This window comes from Scyliorhinus canicula, chromosome 15, assembly GCF_902713615.1.
Source record: "Scyliorhinus canicula chromosome 15, sScyCan1.1, whole genome shotgun sequence".
NCBI classification, from domain to species: Eukaryota; Metazoa; Chordata; class Chondrichthyes; order Carcharhiniformes; family Scyliorhinidae; genus Scyliorhinus; species Scyliorhinus canicula.
In genome coordinates, this window is record NC_052160.1 from 71805250 (window position 1) to 71826409 (window position 21160).

Here is a 21160-nt window from a genome sequence, read left to right on the forward strand (position 1 = left end):
GTTTCCAACCAATACAATTGGATATGCATGGAAGTGTGCAGAGAAAAAAAACATTCACCCAGGTGTAGGAGACAACTCCAGCTTAAGACCAAAGACACAGGAGCAGAATTAGGCTATTTGGCCCATCGGGTCTGCTCTGCCATTCAATCATAGCTGAAATTCCCATTCTCCTTATAATCCCTGATCCTCCTATTAATCAAGAAATTGATTAATTGTTCTTTCATCATATGCTTTATCCCTATTTATCCCCATGGAGACTGGTCTTCATTGGCAATTTAGCAGAGGGGGAAATTCAAAATTGCGAAGTAGTAAACCAACGCAATTTACTGAAGAGATTTCCATTACAAAATAAGTGTTTGTAGAGTTGTTCCAGATTTTGAAATTAGGGAATGGTCTGAGAACCAGATTCAAACTTTTCTATGTTTGGAAGCTACGACAACAGGGAGTCCCTGTCCTTGCCTGTGGCAGGGTCACTTTACTCAAAAGGATAAACAATGCTACTGTGTTTCAATAGTACACAGCAACAGTTGTTGCTAACTGCGGGTAAAAGGATAAATACTAACAAAATTCAAAACATATGAAAAGTGAACCAACTGAAAAGAGAACCAACACTTTAAAATAATTCAAGCTCATGGAAATAAATAATTGAGTTGAAACAAGGCACCCTCAAAAGAAAAATGTTTTTCTTGGAGGTGTGCAAATGGGCAAGTGAAGGAATTGATGCACTATAACTCACCTGCCCAATAAGCATTACAGGTTTGTTTGTAGTGGATGACTACTGAACCAACAACCAAATTAGAGGCAGTGAATGAACATAAACAAGGCTGCCAGTGTGCACTGTATTTAAGTGATAAAAATTGTTAGCAAATATTATTTAAATCATTAAGTATTTTAAAAATTAAACAACAGTTGCCCAATTCCTACAACTTTACCATTAAGCCAATTCCACACCAGCTTGACTACATCATTCTATAGTCACAGATCACAGCACACGCTCTTCGATAGTTGCAATTCCCACAAGAATAGATGTACAATGTTGCATCCAACTTAATGAAAATAACTTGTTATGAGTAAATTATCCAATTGTACCCAATGCTTACACAAAGTAATTAGCAAATTGGGCGACATAAGCCATACACGGTCTTTAGGCTTGAGAGTTATGCTCCGAGATTACTATTTTTCAGTCTGCATATATCCTGTATTTAACAGAACTAGCTTCTGCTGTTGGAGGTGCAGGTGTCCGCTGAAAATGGATACACCCTTTTTAAAAACAAGCACAATTGAGCAACTGAATCTTCAGATACACATCATTTCAATTCATATTTTATTGTGCTTCAGAATTATTAATTTTTTTAAACTGATGGCATACTTACCACCTGCTAAGGTTAAATATAAGATCAGTACAGGAAGAGTACCATTAGTACATACAATATTTAGCAACACAAGGATAAGTTAATTATTCATCAGGTACTCCACAAATATTGTGGAACAGTTACCATTAAAAAAAAATCAATCTATTCAGAACAAGCAATCCTTAAGAAGCATGAAATCTCCATTTAGAAGTAAAGGAAACAATTTGTGCAAAGATTTGTTTCGCCAACTTGGGTTCCTCTTGACCATAAACATTCCAGAAGTAGGGACATGACAGCATAGAAGGACAGCAATGAGAAAAGTGATAAAATAGATAAAACAATTCTAGAAATAAATCGATACTCCCTGTCTGTGCATAACGTAGTACAAAAATTTATATAGTCCAAGTTTGACAAAAAAAAGACAAACCTGTATCCATTGCAACTGTTGCTAAAGTGAATTTAAATTCTATCACACGGTTGTTAAGAGTAGCAAAACACATTTTTTTGTTTTTTTTTAAACTTAGTTTTTTTCAAGGTTTATATTTTAATGTACAGTATCATGCAATGGCACTTTTTTTATAAAACATTAAAACCTTACTGTAGTAGTCTGCCTGCAGTCAGTACACTATTGACTGCTTTCCTAGCTCTCCTTTCCTCCAAAATAACCTCATTCACAAACCAAATACAAAGATAAGCAATGATTCGAAAACCTACTTTGCAATCCCTGTATTAAAGTTTATTTCTTTTAATTGTCCGTTGTTGCAACTCCGTACACTTCCAACCCTGTAATTCATTAGACAACTGCCACAATTTTACTGCAAAAAAAGTTACGGAGTAATCTTTAAAAACCATTAGTGATCTTCATGGTTGTCTCTGATATAGCAGCTAATCACTGATAGGTTCCTTTTGAAGGGTCAACGATCAAAAACAAGTTTCTCAAAATTAACAATTCCATTTTGAAGTTGATGGTCTTGAAAGTTTTTAAAAATTGTGTCACACACATGCAAACTCCAGAAACAACGCTTTGTTTTGAAAATTGCTGGACCCATAATTCTTCTGCAATGAAGTTGAATCTTCCCTATTGTATTCCTTCAGTTCAGATTAGCTGCAGCACAATACAACAGAAACTATTTCATATTGACCCATGCAAGATTTTTCCCGCTTCATCTACAAAGCCTTAACTGGGCCTCATCTTTCAGCCTCCATGGCAACATTAACCTTCTGTTCTGAGGTGGTTTGTTGGGACATTGCTGCTGGCCAGCCAGTATGTGGAGTTGGTGATGCTGGAGTCCACATGCCCTGCTGACTTGGGGGCGACATGGGCCAGCCTGAGTTGAAGTTTACAGGAGGAGGAGATGTTGCCATCGAGGCAATTGGGCTGCTACTGTTGAAGCTTTCTGAAGCTTTCAGCCTTGAGAACATCGTAAGTGCATCTGGAAAATTAGGAGGCGTTGCAGGTGTATTAGCTGGAGTGCACATCTGGAAAAATATAAGACAAAAGTCAAGACACACCTCAACTAATGACAATTTAGCAACTTCAATGATCAAACAATAAAGTAATTTCAATAGTACAGTAGAGTCAGTCCGCTGCAATTAAACTTTTCACATCTGTGCCATTTATGGGCAGCAATCACTTGGTTTGAGGACCCTGCTAGGGTAGGAAAAGGGGAAAGCAAACAATGGAGGAAGTCCATGCCCATTGTACACAACTTGGGAAAGTCAATCTGGCCACGCATTGTGTCAGAAATTGGATGCTCTTTAATTAACATAGCTATAGCTGGACAAAAACAAATCACTTATAGCAATAAGTTGTTCCAAATAAAATATTATTGAAGAGAGAAATGATGGTTGTTGACATTACTTGACTGAAACTGGAGCGAACTCGAACTTAAACTACTCTGCAATGACGTGCATGTCTCTCCCCCAGCCCCCACATGCTGGAAGTGAGGTAATTAGGAATTTTTATTTTTATTTTAAGAATACCCAATTCTTTTTTTTTTCCAAATTAAGGGGCATTTTAGCATGGTCAATCAACCTAGCATGCTCATCTTTGGGTTGTGGGGGCAAGACCCACGCACACGCAGGGAGAATGTGAAAACTCCACATGGACAGTAACCCGGCTCCGTAAGGCAGCAGTGTTAATCAGGAAATTCTAATACGTGGAGCAACATTCAAACTTCAGGACTGAACTTGACCAATGGTTCAGAATTGTACTTATCTATGGCAGCTGATACACACAGAAGGGCTATCCCAGGTCAATACTGAATTAGCTGGAGAGCTCAACAGCCTGAAATATTTGTGGGAAGCTACATCAGAAAGACATCAACTGGAGGGTAAAAGAGACACTGGGAACTTAGACAACAGACTGCCAGTTTGCCAACTAAATTACATTCATACTTTCCCGTTGGGCTGTAGGCATGCACATGGTCCTATTTCACACATACTGGTAATGAACAGAATGCTGGGATAGGTTAGATTAACGATACGAGAAATATTTATCTAAAACGCTGAGACTTGCTGTCCTATCATTCACAGATTAACTCCATCACCGATCCAAAGAGGACTTCATAACATGCTGTCGCTTTTATTTTTTTGAGGCAGGGATTTTGGTTTACATCTATGAATGGTTGCCAATGACTCGGTAACAAAAGAATTGCTCACAAATAGACTTCAGTACTATTTTTCCTTTCAAGAGGGGAGAATGGTATGCGCAAAGGAATCTTGAGTATCCATGGAAATTCAGACAGGTTTTCAGAAATATGAAAGATACTACACGAGAACCATTTTAGAAAGTGTAATTGAAATTACAATTACATAAAATAGTTTGCGATGTGGCTCTAGGGCTCCGTAAGTAAATGCATCGCCTGGAGATGCAATGAACAATATAGATCAAGATCATCCAAGATTTGATCCCTTGCATGTGTTAACTATTTAGGGGATAGAAAGAAAAGGATGGCCATGAATTGCTTACCAGAGTTTCTAATTTTGAGCTTCATCCAGACACCAAAGGTTTAAAATGTGCTGCAGGTGACATTTCCTACAATCAAATAGTCTCATGATACACTTGCTCTAACGTTTTTTTCCGAATTACATTCAGAAACAAGCCATTTCACTCAGTCAATGTTGGTATTTATTCAATTGATAAACAGTTGCACTAATCCCATGTGCCTGTCCCGTTTACATAACCCTTCCTTCAGCAACTTATCCACAAATGTTAACAAGGTCTCTGCCTTAATCAGTAACTTCAGCAGTGTGTTAGACTCCCCGATGTAAATGGCCACTGGGCCCTATGAAACTATTCTCAAGAAAGGGTCAGAAGTGAAAGTATTTCCCATTTGCAGTCAGAAAACTGGGGGTTGGGGTGAGGTAGGATCACTTTGAATTGAATGAAGTATATGCCTTGAAACTTGAAAGATGTAAAGTGTTCTCTTACTGTGAAAATTCCACCCCAACAGACTCTTGCTTTGGAAATTTTGCTTCACAATAAACATTTTTTGTGGCATATACAACACTAAGATAGATCAGTTGTTTGCTTGTGACAATTCACAAGACTGTCATGAAGTTTTCAGCTCATAAAAAAGTTTGAAAATGGGCATCAATACCAAAATAAACTGCTCTGTGAGAAATGAATGTCGAACCATTAATTAATTCTGTAGTAATTCAATAGTGTACAGCTCATTCCCAGTTTGGATATGAAGATTTATGTTTGACTAAAGATGCCACATGCATGAGTCATCTTCCCATGAAAGAAAACAACAATCATGAAGATTTTGTCCTATAAAATGTCCAAATCTACAAAGTAATTCCGCTTACATAAAGTTATATTTTTATTTTGCTTGTCACGGGAGTATAGACATACAATTGCAACGTAAAATGGATATTTGTGGCTTTGCCAAACCCTTTGCTTGCCAATCTACTGAGCTGTGAAATTATTCAATAAGCCAAATGTAGTGTTGTATTGCGTACAGGTGATCCAGGGCAATCTTGGCTCTGTCCCAAAGCCACCTGGAACAATTTTGAAATTTGTGCGAAATATGCTTCCTTGAACAGTTTACTTGTTTCAATCCTTTTACTAAAAACATATAGTCAGTTACTACCCACATTCAGTATGGATAAAGTATTTTGTATAATTTAATTAGAATGTTAAGGTAACAACTAGCTCCATTTCTTAAAAAGAGAAAAGTAGCAACATAAATATAGGATGCAACACATACAATATATTCCCTGAAAACACTGACTGCAGTTAGAACTTCAGCGATCTGAACTTTGTATCTAGTAAATTTATATTGCAGAAGAACCTAAAGAAATTGAAGTAAGTTTGTATATACTTGGGCTTATTCACAAGCAAAGTCGCCAGTGTGAAAATAACGTTTATTATGTTAAATAAGTCATCTTGGAATACACAATGTTTTGGCTAGGACAATATAATTATTTGATGCATCGGGTTTTAGTGTCTTAACAAGTGTTATGAAACATTTGGTGCATAAATTTGCAATTCCAACAGATGCCTCGCAGTTTTGTTTTGTCTGGAAACCACTTTTCACATCCAGCTCAAGTACAGTACAATATGTTCAGTGTAAAATTCACACCAACCCAGTATGACAAATATCACACCATAATCTCTCCTTGTTGCTGGGGCAACAACTGGAAAACTGGTTGTGATCTGGACATTGTACCTATATTTACTTTTTATAGTGCAGTGTATTATTTCAGGCTTGTTTTTAGTTAGATTGCTGTACGGATGGAAGTAACAGTCCAGTGAAAGATTTTTAAAGAACTTGGAACAGCATTATTGTTTTAACAAGATGCCCATCCTTCCCCTCTCCAAATACGTTTAATAATTCTTAAAATTAGCTTCTGTGTTCAAATTTCTACATGGATTCAGATTGGCCAAACATCAAAAATGGGTCTTACAACCTCAGCAGTTTTGAAAAGCTCTACTCCCATGTTATTGTTAAATGCAGGGTATTGCTGAACAGAAAATAAGTCCAAGCAACTGTAGCTACAGTTATCAATGCCCCTCTAACATCTGGAGAAAAAATCTGAATGCATTATGCATCACAGAAAAAAAAAATTCATACATGCACACTTCGGGCACAGCTGAAGTGCCAACCGAAGTGGGACGTTTATTTAACCACAGTTAAAAGCAGCGTTGAAAATGACTGTGTCTGAGGAAATTTTGTTCTGGTTAGGGACCCCCACCCCAGACATCATATCCAGATTGTCTCGCTAGTGGAATCCCACTCAAAGAGGAATGGTGAGACAAAAGAGAAACTTTAAATGTGCAGTAAAAACTTTTTTTTTTGCTATTGCTGGAGGTCACAATTTAGCAACCAAATCAATTAAAATGTTAAAAATAAGGAACCCAATGTAAATTTTTGAATTTTACATTTTGAATTTATGGATTCACATTTATTTACAAACACATCTGCTACAGATGGCCAAACAGCTCAGCCGGGGTGGATTGAAAATGTCATCCATAGCCAACTGCATTCACTGAACTTAATCCAGCAGTTGCTGGCTAGGTTACAAGGTGGAGTAGTGAGAGAACTGGTGCAACTGGTTTCTTTTCAGTCACTGATATAGTAGTTTGGAGGTGGCGAAGGTTGTAATCCACAAAATGAAAAAAAAAGTGATGTAAACACCAGCCATTTAAAAAAATGGAATTAAGTTTCCATTGTCGCGATAAACTGTAAACTATTTACAGGACTCGGCTCTAAGATATTGCACCTCACATGATGCACGGTTTTCCCCCCACAGCACAACAAAGCCAGCAATTATGAATGAAGGAATGAAGTGTGGTGACATTGCTTTTTTGAAACAAAAGCAGACAAAAAAACTAAAGGATAATCAACAGAAAGCCTTTGCACTGAAGAAATGGCATATGCTGGAGCATGGCACCATTGGTCCTGGCAGCACTTTGGTATCTTTCCATGTGCTTATTTTCACCTACATGGTCTAAACAGAAATGGGCGGAATTGGCTGGGAAAATAATAATAAGTATAATGCAGAGTTGCTATTAGATCCAGAAACTTGTGGCGAGGAAGAGATACCCAGTTAGTTGCAAATGACCTCAAACTGCTGGAGCCTTTGTGCTGCTCTGTGAAAATGGCAGGTCACGGTGAACCTCCCAATGTGCTAAGAAAATGCTGCATTAATTACCAGTTAAATTTACCACAGAAAGTTAGGGCTGGTACTTAAGGCCACAAGGACCAGTTTAAGTATGATATTTAGGTTTCTACGGTGCTATCCAACATCCCTGGCCATGAAAGGGAATAACTGTGTTGGCAGAGTCTCAATCCTACTGACAACAAATTAATCTCAAGAAACTGAACAAATTCAATTAATTTTATTTTTGTACTTTTTCTTTCTGTCAGAAGGGAGAAGGAAAAGGTCCAAAGGATTTGCTGCAAGACATCCCATCCCAGCAAATTCTAGGGCAATGCATTGTCCAAACATTAGCAAGGGAGCAGGCATCACAGGCAAGTCTGATTGCTTTTTTTCAGCTCCAATAAACACTTCCTTCAGGGAAACCTTTTCTGATTTTATCCTCCCTGGGTTTATCAATGTCACTTCCGACAGTGTTATCTTATTCTGAACTAAATGAGCTAATCCCACTCTCAGGATTAAACCTGGTCTTTATTGTTCTGGATGGTTCAGTTGCTGACTGATCAAAAGAATGCTTCATTTAGCTAAAAATTAACTATCTGGCATTGATATTTTTTGTTTTATAAATGTTTTTTATTCAGTTTTCATGTTTTATATTGAACAAATTACAAATTGTTAGAGAGAAAAAGAAAAAAGAACACGCAAAAATTAACATATATATTTACAGGTAAGCATCTTCGTAATAATAACTGTGGCCTCCCCCCCTTTAGCCGGCATACATATTTTACATTCCCCAATATGGCCGAGGCACATGTTTATTGGCATTTATTTAGTTTGGTTTTGGGCCTTAGCTAGCCATCAAACCCCCGTAACAAACCCGTAGCCCCCCCCTCCCGGCTACCTTCCCCCGATTCCCGTCCATTTTCCCCTGATTCTTGGCCACCCGACTATTCTTCCTCTTGTACGTTGGCCACAAACAGGTCCCGGAACAGTTGCATGAATGGCTCCCACGTTCTGTGGAAGCCGTCGTCCGACCCTCGGATGGCGAATTTGATTTTCTCCATTTGGAGAGATTCCGAGAGGTCGGCCAGCCAGTCTGCAGCTCTGGGCGGTGCTGCTGACCGCCAGCCAAACAGGATTCTACGGAGGGCGATCAGGGAGGCAAAGGCAAGGGCGTCCGCCTCCTCCCCAGGAATAGATCTGGCTGGTCTGAAACCCCAAAGACCGCCACTATCGGGCATGGCTCCACCCTCACGCCCACCACTTTGGACATAGCCTCGAAGAAGGCTGTCCAGTACTCCACAAGTCTGGGGCAAGACCAGAACATGTGGGCGTGGTTGGCCGGGCCTCTTTGGCACCGTTCGCATCTGTCCTCCACCTCCGGGAAGAACCTGCTTGGCATTGATATTTTAAACTGATCAATTTTGAAATGGTCTGTTAGGCCCATAACTTCCAGGTTCCTCAGCTTCACATTGAGAGGGCACACGATTGACGTGCTGGGGAATCCCTCCAGGAAGTTCACACGTTCGGGCCTACCCAGCAATTACCCAAAATACTACTGGACAATTGCACTGGGCTGGGAACCATCCGACAAAGCAATTTAAAATCGATAACTTCTGCCAGTTTTACACTGAAAGAATTAGCTGGGGGGAAAAAACTAACTCCAGAATAATCATTAAAAAAAACCCAGATTCAGCCTTGCATGCAATACCCCTGACACACGACCTCCCAGAAGGCCTTCTCCCTACTCCCACCCAGTCCAACCCAAGTAACCGTTGAAACCTGCCATCTCTCTTTAAATCATCCCTTTAAACATCTCCTTTATGGCAGCTAGTGCTGCAAAAAGGAGCATTCCTTTCTCTGCGCCCGTTACTCCAAACCGATGCAGCTGAGGGCACACTTCACTGCTCCCGCCTTATCCAGCCGGTGTGAAAAAGGTTGGGCAAGACAGGGGCTTCGGAATATCAACATTGGTAAGTTAATCAAAAGTGACAATCCGCCCGAGATTGTCACTGTGGAGGAAGTTATCGGCCTTAATTTCAGTATAAAAATGTAAATGACAGCAGATGCTGGGAATTCAAAACAAAAACAAACTTCTGGAAAGACTAACCATTCAATGAAAGGTTATCAACATCAACTCTATTTCTCTTTCTCTACAGAAGTTGCTTGACCTGAATATTTCCAGCATGATGTGCAAAGGAAAAGGATGGAAGTATTTTCAAATGAAGTGCAGGATGTATTGGTGGATTAATATGGAAATTGCCCATATGCAGCCAGAGCTGGATCACATTCAGATGTGAGCAGACAAGTGGCAATAAACATTCACGCCACACAAAGTGCCAGCCAATGACCATCTCCAACACAAGATAATCCAACCATCTCCTCATGACATTCAATTATATTACGAGCACGGAATCCCCCACTATCAAATTCCTGGCATGTCAGGGGTGCGATGAAATACTCTCCACTTGTCTGGACAAGTGCAATTCCAACACGACTCAAAAAGCTCAACACCATCCATGATAAAGTAGGCTGCTTGACTAGCAGCCATCCACCACCACGCCAAGCCTCCTTGACAGCACCTTCCAAACCCACAATCTCTACCACCTAGGACAAGGGCAGCAAATGTATTGGAACACCACCACCAGCAAGTTCCCGTCCAAGTTACACACCATCCTGACTTCAATCGATATCACTATTTCCTCACTGTTGCCAAGTCAAAACCTGGTACTCCCTTCCGAACAGTACTATACCTAAACTGTATAGACTTGTGTTGTTCAAAGTGGCATCACACCATCATCTTCTTGAAGATAATTACAGATGGCTAACAAATGCTGACCTTGCTAGCAACATGCATCTCATGAAAAAAATGTAAAGTCAAGTAAACATACACATCTTAGTACAGGGATTTGAATTGAAGCAAGCCATGGGGCAAATAATCCTGAACAGCGCACTCTAAAGGTTCTTTATATATTAAACAAGGGTAACGTAGCCTATTCTAGGCCCCACAATCCCCAAATACTTCATGGTGGACTGAGCTACTGAGATGCCTTTGTGTGCAACGGAGACTAATAAATTCCTTCACACTATTAACATTTGCAGGGTGTTAGGCATGCCTATAAATGGATGAATAAAACATTAGGGCCCAGATAAGTATCTTTACAAATATAGGCACCACAAAGCTTGAATCCCAAGGCACCACAGCCAAGGATAAATGCAACCTGACACTCCTTCAAGTTCTCATTCTTCCCATACTTGCCCAGTGCTTCCCGATGTGCCCATTTGAAGTTTACTATCTAAAATAGGGTAAATGTGCTGGTGCTTGCAACATTAGTGAGTATTGCAGACTGCTCAAAGGTGCCGGCTTCTTCTGCAGCAGTAGAACCATGTATTGTTGCTTGTGTGATACCCATCGAAAAGGAAAAGGTTTACAGTGCTGGCTGCGTAACATCCAAGAGAATGAAATGGCCTCAGGGACAGTACATGAATTAATAGGATAAGAAAAACTGAATAATACAGAACTTCTAAATTAAAGTGGGAAATCTAGGATCTAATGGGATAAAATGAAACCAGGAAAATGATTGGAACAATGGGTGCTCAGTGAAAGATGTTTCAGGTACAGGCTAGGGAGCCAAAACAGTGCTCCTTGGATGACGAATGATGAAACAACAAAAAAAAAAGAGGGTGCATGATGCATGTTAGATGAATTATTTAAGTGAGAACCAGGTGAAGTGGAATACATTGAGAGGGGAGAAGAGGGAAATAAGCCTAGCAAAGACAAAGATGAGAATTGAACAGTAGTTGACATAAAAGGAGACCCAAAATTTCCCACCAGCATGTAAGCAAATAAGAGCAGGAAATAAGAGTTGGAGTGGGTCCTATGCTGGGGCTGGTTTAGCACAGTGGGCTAAATAGAAGGCTTGTAATGCAGAACGAGGCAGCAGCGCAGCTTCAATTCCCGTACTGGCCTCCCCGAACAGGCGCCAGAATGTGGTGACTAGGGGCTTTTCACAGCAACTTCGTTCAAGCCTACTTGTGACAATAAGCGATTATTATTATTACAGACAAAGATGGCGGTAAACGCTTAGTGGCAGAGTGCAGGGTTAGAACAAGTTCTTTGCTTACTAAGAGGAATCCAGCAAAATATCAGCCGCATAGGGAATGGATAATGTAAAAATTGAAAAAGCATTGGAAAGACTGACCATGCTTAAAGTAAATAAGACACACGGCCTGGGATGGCTTGCATTCCATGTTGTCAAAGGAAGTGGGGATGGAGATATCGGAAGGACTTGTCTGAATCTTTCCTAAATATGGTGGAGATGTCAGAGGATTGGAGAATGGCAATAGGGTGCAAGGATAGTCCTAGCAAATGCGGGCCAGTCAGTTTATCAATCGGTAATCCATAATGCACCTGCTTTTTTCTGGGTTGGGTGGTAGGTAGTCGTGGTGCTCCCCAAGGGTCAGTGCTAGGACCACTGCCTTTATTGCAAAATATAAATGACTTGGGCTTATTAAAATACAGAGTAATATTTCCTGATGACACCAAATAGTGAGGAAAATGAGAACCACAGAACACAGATGGGTGAGCAGAATGGGCAGATGTAAATGCAATACAGAGATGTCCGAGGTGATCGGCAGAAGTGACAGGGAGAGGGGAGGGATTTAATTGTATAATTCTAAAGAATGTGCAGCTACAGAGGGGCCCAGTACGCATGTACATTAATCTTTGAAGGATGCAGGACATATTTAGAGAGTGATTAGCAAAGCATACCTGGGATCCTAGGTTTCACACATGGAGTCACAGTGAGTTCTACCGAAAAGAAAGAAACTTGTCAACTCATCATCTCTGTACCGACCATCAAACACCGATCTATTCTAATCCCATTTTCCAGTATTTGGTCCATAGTCTTGTATGCTATGGCATTTCAAGTGCTCATCTTCTTAAACGTGGAGGGCTCCTGCCACTACAACCCGTTCCGGTAGTGAGTTCCAGATTCCCACCGTCCTCTGAGTGAAAAGGATTTTGCTCAAATCCCTCTAATGCTCCTGCCCATATGCCCCATGGTTATTGACCCCTCTACAAAGGGGGAAAGCTCATTCCTATGTCCCTCATAATTTTATACACCTCAATCAGATTTCCCCCCCCCTCTGCTCAGAATATTAGGTTGGAAAGGTTGGAATTGCTCTTCTTGAAGTCAAGTAGATTGTGGGGAGCTTTGATAGATGTGTGTAAGTGTAGATAAGGTAGACCAGGAAAGATTATTTCCACTAAAACACGACAACTGTCACTGACCCGGAACTCGCTTCCCTCGGGTGTGGGGATGATCAGACTTCAAAAGGAAGCTGGAAAGACACTTGAGGGAAATAACTGGCAGGGCTATGGGGATGAACACGAGGAGTGGGATCGACTGGATTGCTCTGTGGGGAGTCAGTATGGACCCAAATGATTTATTTCTGTCATGCAAATGACTGTGACAACAAAGATTTTCAAGCCCAGAGAACCTGCACATTCTCACATTCTTCAGGCCCCCTGTGCTAATCATTTCCAGCAAGGTTTTTTCCAGGCTCTTTTTGGGAGAAGCCTAGTTATAGATTCGGGTAAGCAAGTTGTTACAAACTGTGCTGCAGAATGGGAAGTAAAATGCTGTAAGCTGGCCTGAGTGGGAAGAAAACCCTTTGGCATGCAGACATCGCCAATGTACTTGGTACAAGGTCATGGTGGAAATTCTTACCATAGTTAAATTGCTGTGCTCTTCTGTATTATCAGTCAGGTCCTCTGCCTTGTGGAAGCAATACAACACTTTGTACCTGTACCTTGTTCAGCTCACCTGCTTAGAGTCAAACAGTGCAATTTCCTCTCCAATTGCAATATGTAACTTTTATGCCATATTTGCCTGCATAATATGGTTTAAAAGTAATGCACTGGCTGTAAAGCCAGCCTTAAGAAAATGCAATTCAATATATTTCTGTCACATTTCTTCAGCGCCACCTCTACTAACCAATCAATATACTGGGGCTTTTGGATACGGAACAGGGAGAACAATTTAGAACAGTCAAACATTCAGCCATTAAAAAATAACATTTGTGTTAAACAGCTGGCGTTTTTAAGGCCCTACAGAAGCTTCCCCAAATAGTGAGCCCCAAATAACAAGTGTAATATGCATGAGGAGTTTGTTGTGAATACATAATTACAATTGATCTGAAAAATTTTGTGGGTTTAAGCATTTGCAAAGATTTCCGACTCAGCCTGAAAATGGTGTACGAAAGCCAAGCTTTTTCACTTGCATGCTGATTATTTATAATGTTACAAATATGGCTGCAGGCTTTTAGGTCCATTCTATACTTAGTACAAAACAAAGTCAGTAGGTACACTAAAACCCTTGGGACAGCTTCCTGGATACACATACAGAAAGCCATTATTTGACAAGATTTTTACAATATTGTTTCATACTGAATTTCCAACTGTCTCCATTATTTTACTTTTATAACTAACTTGTGGTAAACACCACAGATCTTTCCTTTTAAGATGTTGAATTCACAAGTCAAAACTTGTATGATACTGTCTGCATGGCTATCTTACGTTCCCAACTGCCTCCTTCTGCCCTGGAAGCTACTCACTATGTTTCCCCTGTGTGCAGTCTTGTCTCTGGATTGTTTGTGTCCTAGATACTTATGTTGGTTTCATAGATAAACTATTGTTACATTCTTTACATGTGCTCCCCCACCCCACCCACTTATGATTTCTACCCTCGAGTTTGCTTTTATCTCTGATGTGAAGAGAGAATAAATACATTTTCAAATTAAACCAATGACGTCTGTGCAAAAGGCATCACCTCCAGTTTGAAGGATAACACAAGGATCTTTGAAATTACAAAATGTACAAATTTATTTATAAAAAACAAACATGCCTGGACCTGTGTTATAAACAAAAAGTGGTAAATTAGGAAAATAAATCCTTTGTGCCAATTTGGTTGACTTAAACCTGTATTATTGGAGGTATATACCCCTACATCATTCACGCTTTATTCTCTGGAATGCATTTCCTCTACCAACTAGTTTAGTGCTGCTGCTGGTTTAAAATGTCTGCCACCACACTCCAATAGGATCCAACATTTAAACACAAGGCCTGATGTTACATCCTCAAAAATATGCTTTCATAAAGCAAAGACACAACACTCTGTTATCCAACGTTACACGCTACTTTGAACAACCATACACCATCTTTATTTACAATAGTAAAAATGTTCAACAGACTTGGTTGTATTGCTACAATCGGGATAAGTATGACCCTTATACAATTGCAACATTGCATGTTACCAAACTATACAAAGAATCTATGGTTCTAATGAACCAACTGGTGACTTAAATGCCAGTTTGATCTCCTTCAATTTAACATGTGTCCTCTACAGGTTCACCTAAAAATGTTGCAATCCTTATAAATCTGGATTTACAAGTAGCACACATTGCTTCATGTTATTCATACTTGATTACTTTTCTAGAAAATGTGCACCTTTCCTTGCCACTGTTGTTGCCATACTCACTGTCCAAGGACCTCAAGCAAAACTTAATGATTGCCACACAAAAACCTAATTTTGTGTAAGTGGATGTTCACATATAAAGGGTATTTAACACCAGCTAAATCTTCCTGTTTCTTTTTTTAAAATAAATTTAGTGTACCCAATCATTTTTCCAATTAAGGGGCAATTTAGCATGGCCAATCCACCTAGCTTGCACGTTTTTGGGTTGTGGGGGCGAAACCCACGCAGACACGGGGAGAATGTGCAAACTCCACACGGACAGTGACCCAGTAATCTTCCTGTTTCTAATGACTTAAATTGCTTTAAAGAACTGAATATTTTTATTGTTAAACTGAGGACTACTTCATCTAGTTTACTCTGCAGATAACTGAAGCATATGATTTGAAGAATCCACATTTAATCCACAACTTATTTGGAATTGACCAGGACAGTGATACGAGTGCCACAATCAGCCCAGCCCAGTGCCCTGGGATAAGGAAATATTTTGTGGACATGGTATGCAGCTTGGCGGTTACCACGCCCACCGCCACCCCCCAGTAATCAAGTATCAAGTGAATGTGCACATGCAAGACTGATTACTTAACCAAGAGACCAGAAAAACGTCACTGGATTGTACACTAACAAGGAGTCAATGTTTTCAGATGAACGACAGGAGAAAATAGGAAATGGAGAAAATAAAACCCTCAATGCCTTCCCCTGTGAAGAGTAAATGAGCGTAGTCATTTTGAATCTCTACAGTGCAGGAGTCCATTCAGTCCATTGAGTCTGCACCAACCCTCCGAAAGAGCACTCTATCTAGGCCCATAACCCCACGTGCATTGCGCAATCCACCTAACCGGTAGATCTTTGGACACGAAAGGACAATTTAACATGGCCAATCCACCTAACCTGCACATCTAATAATAATAATCTTTATTGTCACAAGTAGGCTTGCATTAACACTGCAGTGATGTTACTGTACAAAGCCCCAGTCGCCACATTCCAGCGCCTTTTCAGGTACACAGGGGGAGAATTCCGAACGTCCAATTCACCTAACAGCACATTTTTCGGGACCTGTGGGAGGAAACCGGAGCTCCCGGATGAAACGCAGAAACGTGGAGAACGTTCAGACTCTGCACAGACAGTGACCCAAGCCGGGAATCGAGCCTGGGACCTTGGAGCTGTGAAGCAACAGTACTAACCACTGTGCCACCGTGCTGCCCAGTCCATCTTTGGACCGAGGGGGGAAAACGGAGCACCCGGAGGAAACCCTCGCAGACAAAGGGAGAACATACAAACTCCACACACAGTGACTCAAAACTGGAATAAAAATCCGGGTCCTGGCACTGTGAAACAGCAGTGCTAACCACTGTGCCATGACTGCAACCTCCCAAATACGTGAACATGGGTGTAAGAGACCAGCAATGTTAGCTCAATACCTCATATACATGCTTCAGTGAAGGACTCAAAACTTTACTGAATCTTTGGGAAAGTGAGTATACAGTTCACTGTGTATCCCATGTCGAACAAGCAAAGTGAATTTTCAAATGAATTCTGAAGAAGCAAAACACACTAGAGTTTCACTAAAACTAACACTCATATTTCATGTTAATGCAGCTTCAGTCCAAACTGTCGGACAAAGATAAAAATTTGAATCTTCAGTTTTTTTCTAAATATAAATTCCATGACACGCAAATTTGTTTTCTTTTGAATGTTAGGCTTCTAAATATAAAAAAAGGAGAGGTTAAAAAATCAAAAATGAAAGTTTTTGATTAGAATAAATTATATTGCCCATCCAGAAGATAGACAATTAATTTTTTTCTTTAAAAAAAATGGTCTCTGTCACTTCATTTCCCCCTTCTCCATATACACTGTTCACCTTCTAAACTTTTTTCCAACAATATTTACATTTAAAAATTAATCAGTCAAAACTAAACCCAAACATCTGGCTTTTTGTAAATACAGAGTCCTTTGTATGTAGAAATGTCTCCATAAGTATTATTTGTTTATAGTAAGTTTCTACTTTATGAAGAAACCCATCTTTGGCCACAATTTTGATGATATATTTTTATGTCAATGAAAAGCAGCAGATGTCAATGTGTTTTGCTTTTTCACAGCAAGAAATCTGAATGGTAATCACATCATTTTTTTCATTTTGTCAGCCTTGCAGTTAATACACTAATGTCTAATTTCCAGCAATCTCAGACTCCTCTGGCAGATGAGACTAGGTTGCTTGAGGTCTGGCTTTATCTGATGCAACTGAAATGGCAGGCCACATCTGGTTCTCCAATAAGCACGCTATCACTTCCAAATCTAATGCCTCTATTCATAGAAATCAGAGTTTTCCATACCCAAACTCCAAGGAGAACAAAATTCAAAAACTCTCTACATTCTGCAGAAATTCTAAGACCTGGACAATCTCTCAATCACAGGAAGTTTCTAATTTTACCTAGCTCCTCCAAGCTCTTGCGTAACAGCCATCACACATTTTAAGACTCCACTTTACTAGAAGGCATCAATGCGTTTTGACCATTTGCACAGGAAAAGTTATTGAAACTAACTGCACTGTAAAGCATTATACTTAGACTAGCTTTGCACACACTATAAAGAATACAAAATGGAAGAATTGGCAATCATGTCTTTTTATTCCTTTGAAAAGTGAACTGTTAAAATGACAAAGTAATGGAATCAATGTCCACCTATTCTTACAACAATAGGTTGTTCCAGAAGCAAACTTCAAAACCTGGAACTGCCATTTCAGAGGGAATCCATTTTAGTTCAACTTCCTGACAAATGGGAAATGCCTGTGTTTACATGGAGGACTGTGAGAATTGTCATGTGGGGGATGGGAGAGAAACGGCTGGTAGGAAATAAACATGGCATCACAACACAGACATGCTGAGATTTGGGGTGATTAAAAACTTACTGCCCCCCCCCCCCCCACATCTTTTCATGCTGCAATTGACTTAAATCGTTAAGGCAAAAACATTGTTGCTTTTTCACTTTCTCTGGACACAATAGCTTGTGCATAGCTGCTAATGGTCTCTTAAAAGCTGCAAGTGGTGATTCAATAGAAATGAGGGCATGGCACATTTCAGGGACCCCATTTGTAGAATGTGAAGGAATACAATTCATGAGATTCCTCCTTTTAAGATTTTATAATGTATAAAAGTATTTTAGAAAGCACAATAATGCCAAAACATTTTACTAGAACTGTGAAGACTTTTTGTTTGAAATTCCCTTCTTCCACTGTTTAGAAAGTGAGTGTAATTTGGAAATATAGCAATGTGTACTTTAGTATGGGAAGAAAAAACAGGGTTTGTTCAAAATATCTCATTTTCTCCACAAGCTGAAACAAGATTTGTGCGGTAGTGATGTACATCATTTTTACATAGATAGCCATTGATAAGATGTACAACCCACCCCTCAAATAACTGCCTCAGTGCACACCAGACTTTCAAAACACACCAGTAGTTTTTCCTTCCAAACGAATTCATACAACTAAAGAAATGTCAAAAACTTTCTACTAGAGTGCAAATGAATGCAATATTAAACATAGATAAGGACTTTGCCACATGTTTGCGTATAACCGTGTTTTTTACGTTAAAATAGATTAGATTAAAAATGGCTGCGCCATAATCTGCGACTTTCTAAATACAATCTGCATGGCTAATAAAAACAGCCTCTTCATACTACTTCACTTCATTTGTAAGCACGTTTGAAGATTATATGGAAATATGTATTTAATTGCTGAACCACCAAAATGAATAACATTTTACGAAAATTAAAGTTATATATACACAGGCAGAATACAACATTTAAAAACGGGCACAATAGGCTATCAACTGACATCTAATATTTTATGGCACCAGATTAAGCCAAACATAACGACAAACCCTGCCACACACACACCGTCCCTTTCAAAAAAAACATACCCCAAAAGGGTGGCGTTAACTACACATGAAGTAGGTGCAGCAACAACTTGAAAATATTTAATTCTGAGGCTGAAATTAGTGTGCAGGAGGCTGAAAAAGGGGGGGGGGGGGGGGGGGGAAGAGAGAAAGAGAAGCAGTAGCTTGCAGAGAAAAATAAATAAGTGCATTTCTGGTGATCTTCATGAGGTTTAAACGTGGCGAGCGGAAACCATAACATTACGATCACAACATTAGACGGTGACAAACTCTTGCCACCAAACGCATTGACCGTCGATGGAGAAATGTGCGTGTGTGGGGGGAATGCGAGTAAAACATTGAGCATATTCCAATGGGGGAAAATGTGCATTTCGATAAGGAAGGAAATAAACACATTTAATGAACCCCACAAGGGGTGGGGGAAGAGGAATCTTTGCTAATACAGCCTCCCTCCCCGGTGTAGTGGCTGAGGGAGACCAGGCAGTCAGTGGGAGGCTGTAATCCGGCTTTTTGCTGTGCTGGGTCGGACATGATGAGCCGGCTCTGCCTCTGTTTATTTTCTGTCCGATCCCAACATGGCGGCGCCGGCCGGCCCCGGGGGAGGGAGAGGTAAACGCCGACCCTGGACTCCTCTCCCCTTCAGCACCCCCCACAAAACGCTTACCATCTGATGGTGATGATTGTACGGGACGTTGGCTTCCTGGAAGAAGGCGCTCAGGGCCGTCTACATGGAGAGAGAGAGAGAGAGAGAGACACAGGGTCAGTGAGGGGCTTGTGGGAGCTAGGTTTGAATCACATACCCTCCCTCATTATCACCCTCGGCCTTACCTCGAACTGCCAGTGCGCCGCCTGTAAGAGCTGCTTGGCCTGGTCGGCCGCACAGCCTGCGGTCAGCACGAACTGATTGATCATCACTTGGTGCTTCAGCTCGTCCATATTAACGGACATGGTGCCCGCGCTGCTCTGTCAATGTCTGTATTTGATAACAGTGCGTGTGGGGAGGGTGAGTGTCTGTCGGTCGAGCCGGCCTGTCTATCCCGCGGCTCCACTTGTTGTTGTTTTTCTCCCCGGGCCCGGCTCTAACGTGCTCCCACACACCATGGGCTCCCAAACACCAATACAAATATTTACCAAGGCGCTCAGACAGCCCGGCCCCGCCCCTCCGCCTGACTGACTGACAGTAACGTCACCCCAGTCCCACCCCCTCCGCCTGATTGACAGGTAACGTCACTCCAGTCTCCCCCCCCCCCCCCGACTGACAGGAAATGTCATCCTCCCGCTCCCTCCGCCTGATTGGCGAACCTTGATTGGCGGCCCACCCGCAGACTTCCACCTGATTGGTGGCCATGCCTTGATGGTCCCCGCCCCTCCATCTGATTGACAGTATTATTATGTGTCTTGCTCCTCCACCAAGCTGAGGAAAACGTCACCGCGGTCTCGCCACTCCGCCTGACTGATATCGGCCCGGCCCCGCCTCCCGACGGGCTGTGACCTGTCCAAGCAACCCACCCTCACCACTTGACTGACAGTTGACATCACCTGAGCACGCTGTCTGATTGGCGGCGGGTCCACTGGATTGCCCTCGACGTTACCACGCCGGCTCGGCCTGACTGGCAGTTAACGTCTCCCAGGCTCCGCCCCTCAGACTGACTGACAGTTAACGTCTCCCTGGCATCGCCCCTCGGGCCTGATTGACAGCGATGACGCCAACACCCGTTCTCCCAGCCACTTAAAATTAAAAATAACGCATTTCCCAACTCGCCCATCCTCCACACGATAAATCGTGCTCTTGCATGTCATGGAAATATGCTCGCTTCCCCTCCCTATTTCGCTGCTAGGTTTTTGCAAAACTTTTTTTATGATATGCCCCGGAGGAGAATGCCTGTGCTCCAAGGTGACGGCTGCCGTTTCCCCGGTAATTGCGCCAAAGCCGGGGGCGGGGGGGTGTTGGGGGGGCAGCTCGGTGACCGGCGGAGGCGGGACAGACTTTAATACAAATTGACCCATTGGGGATCGCGCGACAGAGTGGCGGTTAGTGAAGAGTGACACGTGAGTTAGTCACTCGGGCTCCCGGCATTCCGCTCGCCTCCTGCGGCATTCCCAGCTCGAGATGGGGGGGGGGTGACGCATGTTGATTGGCAGAAATCCGGATTCAATCAGGAGCCGAGTTGTGTGGGTATCTGACCATAAAAGGCAGCCTTCGAATGGAGAAAGTAAACACCGAAGCTGCACCAATGAGGAAAGCCGGGGGCGGGACCAGGACCAGGACGCT

The 21160-nt window shown here is 41.4% G+C and overlaps 1 protein-coding gene across 1 annotated transcript; it reads right to left on the reverse strand.

Moving 5' to 3' along the window:
• Positions 1-1307: 1307 nt before the first annotated feature.
• LOC119978296 (UBA-like domain-containing protein 1) lies at positions 1308-20037 on the reverse strand. The gene is made up of 3 exons (XM_038819816.1): positions 19717-20037; positions 19553-19612; positions 1308-2831 (listed from the first exon to the last, which is right to left on the reverse strand). The coding sequence occupies exons 1-3, from the start codon at positions 19834-19836 to the stop codon at positions 2541-2543; spliced, it is 471 nt and encodes a 156-aa protein (XP_038675744.1). The 5' UTR covers positions 19837-20037; the 3' UTR covers positions 1308-2540.
• Positions 20038-21160: the final 1123 nt, after the last annotated feature.

Excerpts from the sequence above, each read along its gene's own strand:
- LOC119978296 (XM_038819816.1), bottom strand. The coding sequence starts at position 19,836 with ATGTCCGTTAATATGGACGAGCTGAAGCACCAAGTGATGATCAATCAG. Across the intron at positions 19,613-19,716 it reads CGGCGCACTGGCAGTTCGAG|ACGGCCCTGAGCGCCTTCTT; the intron begins GTAAGGCCGAGG and ends CTCTCCATGTAG. Across the intron at positions 2,832-19,552 it reads ACAATCATCACCATCAGATG|ATGTGCACTCCAGCTAATAC; the intron begins GTAAGCGTTTTG and ends ATATTTTTCCAG.